General features: G+C 38.0%; 1 protein-coding gene across 1 annotated transcript in view; it reads right to left on the minus strand.

Annotated features, from left to right (window-relative positions):
* Positions 1-12,663, minus strand: part of TMEM135 (transmembrane protein 135) — a 158,558-nt gene that overhangs the window by 16,903 nt on the left and 128,992 nt on the right. Inside the window, exons 7-8 of the mRNA XM_083884986.1 lie at positions 1,260-1,301; positions 6-152 (exon numbers count right to left, since the gene is read on the minus strand). Of these exons, the coding sequence (XP_083741112.1) occupies positions 6-152; positions 1,260-1,301 (189 nt within the window). The remainder of the gene's footprint in view (positions 1-5; positions 153-1,259; positions 1,302-12,663) is intronic.

A 12,663-nucleotide genomic window follows, 5' to 3' on the forward strand; every position in this document is an offset into this window, starting at 1 on the left:
CTCACACTTTGTCCATGAGCTTTTTTGTTAGTGCCAGTATGTTCATTGGCTGTGATACTTTTTCACTATGCTTGATTTTTCTATCTGTTCTTGAAAAGGCTGTTTCAGGTGAAAAAGAATGGGTGGGGATTTCTTCTTTCCCTACAATGAACCTGAAATAAAAAAGCAAAACAGAACAAGGCAATTACATAAATAACTCAAAGAAATAGATGAAGTCCTGTGCAAGTTTTAGACTAGATTGCAGTTACTCCCAGGTCTGAAAAACCCATCTTATACAGTTGCCAAACCTCGTACTTCTTCAGAGCACATCACCCCATTGACATATATTTAAATAGATATTTCAGCTAGAGGATACAGTTGATGCTGGGAATTTTTTAAAACTAAAACCAAAAACATTAATAGGGAAGTCTACCTCTCAGACAAAGAAAGAACACTAAGTAAGAATAAAAAAAGGCACTTGAAATATCTCAATTATCTCCAGCAAAATGGGGCTACATAAAGGTTGATAATAAATATATTTTTTATAAAATATCTATTTTGCAGAATCTTTAAAATGTTTTTGCTCCCACTGAAACCATCAACTTTGTTTTGCTTGGCCTCATCTTCAGCCTTCTTTCTTCACCCAGAAGTTGATATTGTCAATATATTGGCTCATCTTAGGTGTGGAATTAATGTGTATCAAAGGCAAGGGAGGACACAATGGCAAGATGTTTCCTAACACTATAATGCAAGTTACACTGAACCTTGGCACTCTTGCTGAGGGCAATGAAGATACAAAAGCTTTGTCATTCTGTAATGCAGCAAATAAGCTCCAGGTAAAAACACAGCAGCAGCCATTTGCTTCCAGGAAAACATGGGTTATCATGAATCCCAGTTTTAGAAAGACAGAAGATTAGCGCTCCTTCAAAAACATGCAATCACGTGTCTGAGTTTCCTTTAATAACACTCCCAAATATAAAGGGATTTCTCTCCTGTCCCTGGAAGTATATAAAAGGCACGTAGATGTGGTACCTGGGGACATGGTTTAGTGGTGGGCCTGGCAGTGTAGAGTTAAAGGTTGGATTGGATGATCTTAGAAGTCTTTTCCAACCAATGATTTTATGATTATGCCTTTTTCACAATATGTTGTATACTCAAAAGCTGGAAAAATTTTAGAGCAGCATGATTTTATTTAGGAATATTCTTTCCTTACAATGCAGCTGCCACTGTGCATGATTCCTCAAAATCTTGTCTTATACAGTCACAGAAACTTTACTTACTTTAGCGCAGAGTATGTAAATCCTTTCAAGCCATCTTTGCACCTGAAAGACAAAAACAGATTCCTCTATAATGGGCTGCTGGCAATATAAAGTGTTACAGATTAACTACAGCATAGAAGGGCTGAGGAGGAACACCAGCTTTTCATTAACAAAAACCAGCATGTCTGCAACAACTCTGTGGCTATCCTTGATTCCCAGTTGTCACCACAGCCTTGGGACATTTCTGAAACAAAGGACACATCAACAAATGCCAGCACTTCTCTTTTTTATCCAAACCAAGAGTAGAGACATTTTTAAAGGATGGTAACAGAACCACTAGGGTAACAATACAAGATGACAAAGAACTGTTGCTTTATGGAAAAGTAGTCATGATGAGTTTAACAAAATAGAAGTTTTACTGCAAGGAGAGAAAGAAGGGTTGGATCTCAATGAAACATTCAACCTTCTTGTGAAAAGTTGCAGGGAATAGTTTTCTCTGACTTTGAGATAAATTTTTGTACTTTGCAAAGTGCTGTTTTCTGCAGCTTCTTACTTTAAGAAGACTCTTAATCTGAAAGTCACAGATTTTTAATTATATAGTCAGTGGTTGCTCTAATTCTGAGCTTGCTGGTCAGTCTGTCTGTCTGTCTGTCTGTCTATCTATCTATCTATCTATCTGTTATCACCAGCTATAGAGTTCCTTGTGTGAAGAATGACCACAGCAAGGAGCCCATATTTGGCTAGGAAACATTTAGGTTATTGACTTTTTTTCTGTCCAGGATACAGGAGCTAAAGGAGCTAAAGCTTGCAGCTGCTACTGATTCCTCCTGAAAAACCATGTTAGTAGCATAGGAGAGAGGACATACTTGTGTCTTCTCCCCTTTTCTTTTTACAGAATTGTATGGAGAATACATGATGGTAAAAATGCATTCCTGACACAATACACAAAGCCCAAACCAGTAACTTATCAACACCACCATTTTAAGAGCATACCTACTCTAAGGGAAGACAGGACAGCAGTCACCAAAGCTTTGTAAATGGATGCAGATGACGAAAACCCTTCGCCTTCCACCAGCAGAGACCACATTGTCCCTGGAAGTGCTATGCCCACACCCTTCATGAGCAGGTGACACCATCTCCCAGAAGGCTCTATGCATGGTCGACATGTACTAGCAAAGGCTGGATATACATGAACAGCAGGAAAAACATATCAAGATCAAAGATGTTCACAAATGAAGAAACTCTTGCTTTTTCTGGCAGGGGAGTGCCTGGTGCAGAGCTGGTGGTAAGGCATCACAGCACTAAACACTCCTGGGAAATTCTTCCCAAGGTTATGACCTTCAACACGTATGTTTCCAAGGTTTTGTCAGCATGTGCAGCTAAACACAGCACCACAAAAAAGAATTTTTTCTTTTAAAATCACTGCAGTTAAAATATTGAACACATATTTATGATCTATAGGGGTTCAAGTTAAATACATATAAAAAATATTGCTCATTTTATCTTTAATTAATATAGAACTTTGAAAACAAAGATATGTAATAATTTTATTTGTGATTCTTCATCCAAACATACAATTTAGAAGCTAAAACACTATTACAGAATTATGGACTCAAAGATGGGTTGAAAACTAAATGATGGACTGAAACAAATCAGCTTAGCCCAGAGGTCACAGTAAATCAGTGGCAGAAGTCCGGAGTCCAAATGCACAGGTTTAACATATGCCCCACTCCACCCACAGAACCACGGTCCAGTTTCATAAGTTTGATTTTAAACCTGCAGACGACTGTAGGTTAAAGGCCCTTTGAGTGAAGGGTGCCCAACACATTACGCCTGCAAGCTGCCAGCTCATGAATAGGGCTTTAGTTTCTACTTCTCCAGTAAATTAAAACTATACACAAACTGCAATCTAAACAGGCATGTAAGTGTTTCTAGAATAATATCAAAACAGAAAAGTAATCACAGTATGACCATAATTACATTTTCTCTTTAATCATTCCAATGCGACTGCACTTCCCGTCGCAAGTGTTCAATGATTCCTTTACTGCACCACCAGATGTCCCTGCCCAGCTTTGCTCAAAGCACCCTAATGGATGCTATCCTACAATTCACTTCCTTTAAACAGACCTCAAAGAAAATGTCAAAAATCTTTTCTTCACTAATATTGAAAATCAGAAGACATCTGAATCGTCAAAAGAGAAAACAGCACCCCAACCCCCTACTTTTGTTCTCCAAGAAACAAAAAATATTTCTAATGCCTATTCTAATTATACAAAAAAAAGGTCAATTCTATGCAGAAAGTATTTAGTGTACTGGAATTTTATTAGCTATGCTTACTTTTCTAATTTTTTTAGCTGTTCTGTGTATTTGGAGCTACAGCTATGAGTCTCCCTGAAAAATGCATCAAAATTAACACATAGTTCAGTAAGGAAGTGATGCTAAAGACACAATTATAATCTTTTTCCCCTTAACTTCCTATTTAATTTTTAAAAAGTTGCAGTGAAGAGTAATTTGTATTGTAACTCCCCTTCTCTGGCATGGCCATTTTGCTCTTACGAATGAAGAGGCAATCAACAACAAAAGTGGAATTCTAATTTTTTGCTTTACATCATGGATCATGAATTTACTATATTTAAGGTTTCAGAATGCTGGTCTAGAGATAGAAATGACCTTTTTTTATTCCCTCACTAGGTACACAACATTGGCAGCAACCGAAAAAGCCCTACACACTGACTTCAAACACTTTTTTTTTTTTTTTCTTTTCTTTCTTTTCAGGGGGTGGGAGGGGGAGGTTGTCACAACCCCCTTGCAGAGAAACATCACAAATGCAGTGACTGGCCTCGATAGTGACTGCTGAGGTACAACACTGGCTGCACATGGCACGTTTCATGAACACCTGGCTGCTAATAACTGAACTAAGAGTAATGATTTGCTTCATACAGCCACTAATTGGTAATAATAATGCCACCACTAATTGGTTATAATAACTTTTACTTAATGCTTCATTGCTCAAGGGCTGAAAAAGCCTGCACTCTGCTGCTGACCCCCTGAGTCACTCAAGCTGCAAATGAGCCCAGCACAATGCATTACATGAGCCCAGCAATGCAGACACCCCAGGACAGGAAAAATCTAAATAGTGAATTTTAAGGGAGTAAATTTAGGGTACTATTCAATCTGCAAAGCCTGGGATAACAGAATTGTATGGCATCAGAGGAACTGGTTGTAGCTCATCTGTCTTTCTGCACAGGCATGTAGTGATAGGACAGTGGGGAAAGGCTTTAAACTGAGGGGGCAGGTTTAGATTAGATAGTAGGGAGAAACTCTTCTCTGTGAGGCACAGGTTGCCCGGAGAAGCTGTGGATGCCTGGCAGTGCTGGACAGGTCTTCGAACAACCCTGTCTAGTGGAAGGTGTCCCAGCCCATGATGATCATTTAGGCTCCTTCCAAACCAAACCATTCCACTACTCTATGTTTTCCACCACCCTGAATATCCCAGGGACCAAATCCCATGCTGCAGGAGGGCAACATTGCTTTTTGCCCAACAAGCAGTAATTTAAATGGGGTGTAATTTGGCTACATTTTTCTCTCAGATGGGGACTGTCCCTGATACAAAGCCGAGAGCAGCAGTGACTTTGCCAGCTGTCCCTGCTGGCACCATGTACCTGATCACACAGCAGAAATGCTCTACTCTGTTCCAGCTTGTGTTTGGCCAGAGACCTGATTGGAGCTGAAGGAGCAGAAGAATCAAGGAGCCAAAGCAATAAATTTGGGTTCTCAAAGTTCCCCTGCTGGGACTATTCTGGCATGTGAGCACATAGAGTCAATTTTAATAGTGCGTATTTTTAAGATAAATTTAACTTACGGCCACACACATTTATTTTTTCAAAAAGAAAACAGCAAAAGTGGAACAGAGCCAAGGCTTGATACAAACTATACTTCCAATAAGATACAAACTGACTGTAATTACGTTTGTATATGTGAAGAGGTGCTATATATGAGTCAACTGTACTCTCCCTCCATTCTGCAGGAAGAATTTCCCACACTGAACTGTAAGGCTGGATGCCAGCAATTATATTTTAGGGCTTTTTATTAGTATGTCTGTTCGGGGGGTTTTAATTAGTATGCCTTGTCATAGGCTCTTCTCAATATTTCCCTGTGACCAACTGATATACCCTGAACAAGGAACCTTCTGAGGGAACGCCACTTTTCACCCATGGAACTGGTAAGCAGAAAGCACCTCAAGTAGTAACAACATGCCATGTTTAACAATATCCCCACAGTGTTTATGTTATCCTTCAGGGTAAGAGTAAATTAGAAACTCCTATATGCAGAGCTCTCATTATGGCCACGTGGGAAGGAAGCACTTCAAGCACAGGACATGTGTTAGCATTTTACTGCAGCACCTTTGGCTGTGAAGACTGGTCAGGGGGACCACATTTCCAAGTTAAGGTGTCTTCTTTTATGGCGAAGGGAGGATCACAGTGACGAAATGTGGCTATGTCTGAACATGCCAGCTATACCTCTTGGTATTAAATCCCTTGCTTTTGGGAATTAAAGGCTATCTACAGTATTTTGTGACCTATGCTGATCTCTAGAGGACAATCTGTTTTCTGTTTTAAGTTGCTTAGAGAGGTTACTGTATCTCCCTCCTTCTGTTTTTCAGCTAGAGTTGATGATTTTAAATGATTCATTCCTCATCCTCTCCCCAGTGTTAAAAGTCAACAGCAACAGCTGCCATTTTTCTGAGATATCTTCTGTATCCACTTCTCTTCTTCCTTTTCTATCTTCTCTTTTGCCCTTTCCTCCTACAAGTTGAGCTGCTCTCTCACATTTCCCCCCAATCACCCTTCTAATCTTATTCTCAAAGTTCATTCCTTTTTCTTATAAAATAATTGCACAGAGAAAATCCAGGGGTAAATTTATGGGAAAAAATTATTCATACTCAGATTCTTTCTTCTCTGAATTTCCCCTTTTTTAGATTAAACATGTATTTTCCTTCTATCTAAGACACAGGTCTTACCTATTCAAGCCAGAAGTATGAAAAAATTATAAGGTGCAATTATAAGCAAAAAATCTAATCTTGTACCCCATGGACATGCAACTTTGGGAAAACATATTCAGAAATCATATTAAAAATAATTGAAATCAGAGGAGTTGTAGTTTATAAAACATAAACTTCAAACTTTTAAATGTGCATATGTAGCCAGGACCAAAATTCAGTCAAAGTCTCATAACTAGTGTTTCCAAATCAGATAGTTAACTTTTAAATGTGAATTTTAAAATGTACATTTTTAAATGTGCAAATGTAGCCAGGATCAAAATTCAGTCAAAAGTCTCATAACTTGTGTTTCCAAATCAGATAGTTAACTTTTGTGTGTTTAACTAAAACTTTAAAGAATGTATCCCTGGCATTTCTTTTAGTTGTGCCTGAAGTATAAAATGATCTTTTGAAAAGGCCATGGTTTTGCAACCATTGCGTGCAGTGAATATAAAACTGTATTTTGTAAAGAAAATAAATTAACAAAGAAAGAGTAAGTAGAGACAACATTCAAGGAGAAGGGTGAGATTAGCACCATGCAGGACATGCATTATTTTTTCCTTAACCTAAGTTCAATGCATAATTTTCAAAATTTGGAAAAGAAAAGCTGCGTGTAAATGACAAATCACATAGTCAACAGTGACCTACAGTCCCATTAAACTCTCACATAAATCCAAGGAATTACATTTTAGAACGAAAATTCTACAATTCTGTGAAGAATGTGACACTGCAATTGAAAGGAAAGCTGTTTCTATTGAAGTTAAATTACAGTACTGGATTCAGAGTTGTTAACCAAAGCTGCTATCAATCAACATTTCAAATCTGATTGTTAATCAGGTTTTCTGCATTACTGTCAAATTGAAATCAGATTTTTAGTGATGTTAATTATCCTACTACTTACAACACTCTCATTTCTTCAGAGATTAGCACTTTCTGAAATGTGCAAGTAACTGCAATTTCAGTAAGTGGAATTCTCTTACAAGATCTTGAAAACAACCAAAAACTGTTTTGTTATTTTAGCTGGATGAAGATGTTCCATAGCATTTCATACCAAAAATGCTGTGCTGTGGGCCCAGGAGCAACAACTGAATCATTCCATCATCCAGATGCATAAACATGTTACCATCTCAAAATCCTTCATCAAAGCCCCTGCTTCACACAGCTAAAAGAAGAAGCCAACATAGAACCTTTTAAAGATCCTCTAGTCCAATACCCTAGCTCAGGGCAGGGACACCCTCCACTGGATCAGGTTGCCCAGAGCCCCATCCATCCTGGCTTTGAATGTTTTCAGCAATGGGATATCTAGCACCTTCTGCCAGTGTCTCACCACCCTCATAATAATAAATTTCTTTCTCGTATCCAGTCTAAATCTAGCCTTTTAGCTTAAAAACATTAACCCTTGCTCTGTCACTACATGTTCTATTAAAAAGTCTGTCTCCATTTGTCTTATAAATCCCCTTTAGGTACTGGAAGGTGCTCTAAGGTCTCCCAGAAGCCCTCTCTTCTCCAGGCTGAACAACCCCAATTCAGCCTGTCACAGGAAAGGTGCTCCAGCCCTCTGATCATCTTCATGGCCTCCTCTGAACCTGCTCCAACAAGCCCATGTCCTTCCTGTGCTGAGGACTTCAGAGCTGAATACAGTTCTACAAGCAATTTAAAAAGCTGACTAAACAATAAAGTTAAGGATTTATCTGCTTAGCTCAAAAGATTTGTTGAATTTTGCAAAGTGCTGTAATTTTTCCACTATCCAATTTTGACCTTTTCCTTACAAGCATTTTAACAAAATACAGCAACCTTCTGTTAAAACAGAATCCAAACACTCTCTCCAAATCAGGCACAGAACAAAAATAGGAAATGGAAAAAGCCCCTGGAGACATGAAGATGGGAAGTCAAACCGTCTCTAGAGGCTTGAGGACACAGAGAAATGTACCTTGACACGTGTACAAACCCACGTCCACCTCTGGAGCCAGGGCCGCACTGATGCCGCCTCATTGTTGTCGGAACAATGAGTCAGTCACTAAAGGGACATGCTGTTACAAGATTAAAAAACAAATAATCCCAGAACCACAACAGGTTTTGCTCATTATTAAATAATGGTGGCACCTGCAGTGATTCTATCTTACAAGGGGACCTGTGCTAAGTTTATCTACTGACAAATTTTCCTCTGGCTTTTTCTACTGGCTCACTGCAATCGGAAAAAAAAAAAAAAAAGAAAAAAAGAGGAAAGAAAAAATAAGAGGCTAAATTTGTTGAAACTGTTTTCTGTAAACATACTTAATGCTATTTGCAGATTATTCAAAATTTCAGTGAGCTAAACATCTCTCACTGAACAATTAATTTAAGCATTCAAGAGAAACAGATACAATATTTGATTTTCCCAAATGATCCCATAATTGGATTTGAGGGAAAGGTTTGGCTGTTTGCTTTGTTTCAATTTGGGGAAAATATGATTAAAAGGAGAAAATCTATTTATATTTTTATGTTTATTAACTCTATCTCTGACATTTAATAAAATATAAGATCGGAATAAATATATAATGAAATGAAAAGCTATAAAAATATTTTAAAGAAATTAGCAATCATTCTAAATGTGCCCAGGACATTGCTGAGCTAGCATAGAGAGCAAAGATCAGTGAGTTTGTTTTAGTACATTGACCTGAATTGAGATCTTGACTCTATTATTCAGAAATATTCTTAATTCCTATAATGCAGAATGTTGCCAAAATCATCAAGACTGTTACAAGTATTTAGCCATAAGAATTAGGACAACATCAGCTGGTTGTTACACACAAACTAAATGACCGTGTTGCAAAGTTTGTTGAAATTCAACTTCTGGCTTTTTTGCGATGATGACTGTCCCTTGCAGATTTACCTGCTGACCTAGAGTTCACACCCACATCTCCAAGATGAATGCTGTGTTTGCCTCTGATGGTTGTAAGTACCATGGGAAGTCTTAAAATGACATTAAAATGTAAAATCTGTTCTGGAAGAACCACAGAGTGAATGAAGTGTTTGTGCACAGCCTCAAGAAAACACTATTTTGAAAACCAAATTTCAGTGCAACCACAGAAATTCACTCCTGAGTAACTCCCTTGCTGGCTTATACTTTACAAGAGACCACATTTTACTCTAACATAACAGTTTTATTTTAAATTACTACAGTGCTGGTCAATTAGATCATATTTTTAGTGCTGCACATCCAGGTGCAGTATTTGGAATAGAAAGTTGCATCACCAAAAAAAACCCAAAAAAATTCAAAAAGACCAACTTGAGAGACTGGTCATGAGACCTGGAGTAACCTGACACAAAGCCCAAGTCCACAGGTTACAGTCAGAGGGAGGATGTTTCACTTCTGTGATGGACAATTCTTGTCCTTTCTTCTTATAATCACATAAATGTGGCTTCTGAACATCTGTAACATTTCCAATTCTGATTTTTTGAAAAAATAAATTTTAAGAAAAAATGAACTCCATATCAAGAATGTATATAATCATCCAGATAAAACACAAGATTTCCTCAAAAATATGAAGAAAAATAAAATTAATTATGTTATACTGTGGTTAACTAATGTAAGTAAGAAATGGTATTAATGAAAATAATCTTCCAAAAATTATTGCTGGGAAGTTAAATGCTGTTAGAATCCTTTAGGAGATCATTACAAACCCCCACAATTATTTCACTTCGTAAATATACTACATCTGCTTTTGTTGGCTACAAAGTATCTACCATAATCAGAATTTTCCTGGCATTGCTAGAGAAGGTAGGTACAGACTGATTGTGAGCCACCAAAGTGACCTCAATAGTGAGAAGCTACATAACTGTGGGATGTTTAGTTATTTTTAGAAAAGACAGTGCTAAACACTAACTATGGCACTGTCTGGGAAAGGAGGAATTAGACAAAACTGCAATTCAACTGGCTTCCTAAGGAGGAAGGTCATACATAAACAGACCCTGTAAGCACCTGGGAGACAATCACGAGGACATGACTAACAACGAACACGTGTTTATCAAAAAAAGAAAAAAAAAATCCTTGTAACACTGGGTCTCATTTTGTGACTAGCAATGCAAAGCGATATGTGTCATATGCTATTGACTTAATTCAGGCCTTGGACCTAGAGCATGTGACATTTTCTTATAAAAACAACCACAGAAACATATCCAATGGAAGATATCTAGAATGAACACAAAACTGGTTAGACAAGAGCAGTTGTCAACAGCCTCCTGAAAAACTGGAAGGACGTACTAAGTGGTACTCCACAAGGATCAATTCTGGGTATCTGCTACTCAGTAATTTCAGCAGTGAGAGTGGTGACAGAGAAAAAAATGCATGCCTATTACATCTGCAGATAATACTGAGAAGAAAAGGGCTACTAGGGCTGCTAAAACAGACAGAGAGTTGGCATTGTTCAGCCTGGAGAAGACTTCAGGGAGACCTTATATCACCTTCTAATACCTAAAGGGGTTACAAGAGAACCAGAGTGGGACTTTTTAGAAAGACATTTAGTCTTAGGACAAGAGGTAGTAAATTTAAACTGAGAGCACAGTTAGATTAGAATTTAGGAAAAAAAAATTCCTGTTAGAGCAATGAGACACTGTTACAGGTTGCCCAGAGAAACTGTGGATGCCTCATCCCTGAAAGTGCTCAAGATCAAGTTAGATGGGGCTCTGAGCAATCTGGTTTAGTGGAAAGTGTCCCTGTCCATGACAGGGAAACAGGAACTAGATGGTCCTTAAGGCTCTTTTCAACCCAAACCATTCTGTGATTCTATGATTTTATGAAGTGGAGGAGACTGGCTCAGAAAAAAAAAACCCAGAATGCTATTCATCAACTGTATGTGCATTATATGTACGTAGAAACAATCAACTACACAAATACAGGATAAGAACTGTGAAGCATTAAAAAGCAAAATCTGATTTGGGGTGCAAAAGAAAGGCTACAACTTGCAAAACTGAGTTGTCTTGCTCTTTTGTATTTATCAAGCTTTATCAGCTGAAATAAATTGTCTTGTGCATCACGAAGGGGAATGGGGTAGAGGGAGCCAAGGGGGAGAAAAATATAGCAGTATGTGATAAGCCTTTGCTATTGAAGTTGGCTACAAATTAAAGCAAATAATCTGTTTCCCTCATGTTTGCGGATAAGAGAAGAAGGAATAGACCAAATTTGTATCAAGATACTTTCAGTTAGACTCTGTAAAATGCTAATCCAAAAAAAGGCTAAGAATAGATTGCTTAAGGATGTCATGGACCCTCCACTACTGAAAACTTTGAAGAAAAAAAAAAAAAAAAGCCAGATTTTTGACATGAATGAGAAGAAAATAAGACAATTTCTCATGACTTCAAGTCTTTTTATTCTACATTTAAAGACTGAAAAATAGAGTCAACACTTAACATATATGTTCCCACACATCCAAAATTTAAACCAACTGCATAACCTTATTAAGGGGGGAATGGAAAGTGGAGATTCTTTAAAGCTGTTCTCAAAGTTTCTTCGTCCTTGATAACAAAATAACACTGCAGTGAATGAAAAACCAGATGAGATCAGCCCATGGTCAACCCTTAGCTCCTTCAGCTGAAAAATCCTCCAAAAATAGTAAACAAGAGCAAGAAAATCAGATTTTAACTTTGAATTCTGTTTCATATTGGAATTTTCATTCACTTTTAATGCTCGAGTCACAAATGTAACCATTTGTTCTCCTAGAATAAAATTTATCTTGCCCTCATTTTATATTTAGCCAGCAAGCTCAATGCACTTTGTTGATGAAAATATAAAGCCATGTAAGACTGGTTTTGCAAACAAACCTTCACGTGGCTGCAATCCCAGCAGGCCTGGGAATGGAAGGTGTTACATTGTGTTTGTTACCAAAAGCAAAGGTCAGTTTTGGAGCTTAACTTCATGAAAAAAAAGTGAAGGTGTTATCCAGTACTTGTCAGTTATCAGGCCAAGGAAGAGGCATCACCAGGTAAATAAAATCCACATGGACAAAATCCACAACTGGAGAAGTGACACATCGTGCTTGGCTGTGGAACACAACTGTGAGACAGCTGCAGGAGGGCCAGAAAGGAAAGCACATCTGCCACTACTTCTGTGTTTGATACAAATGTGCAGCCAACTGGAATTAACTGTTCTACTGGTCTGTGCCAGACACTTTTTTCAAAGTCAGTATTTTTTAAGAAACAATGTCAAGTGTGACTGGTAGACCAAGGACTCAATATGTATCCGTCCAGTTAAGCTGGCCACCCCTCTCTCCTTTACCTCCGAGTTTTCCTGTACAGAGTGCTTCAGGAGAGATCTTATGTCTCTGACTTGCTCCTGAGATGTGTAGCCTTTATGAGGCTCTAGTAAGAATAAATAAACAGGGATTGCTGATGACATGTATCCTTAATTCC

Source organism: Zosterops lateralis, assembly GCF_965231275.1.
Source record: "Zosterops lateralis genome assembly, chromosome: 2".
In the NCBI taxonomy this organism is placed as follows: Eukaryota; Metazoa; Chordata; class Aves; order Passeriformes; family Zosteropidae; genus Zosterops; species Zosterops lateralis.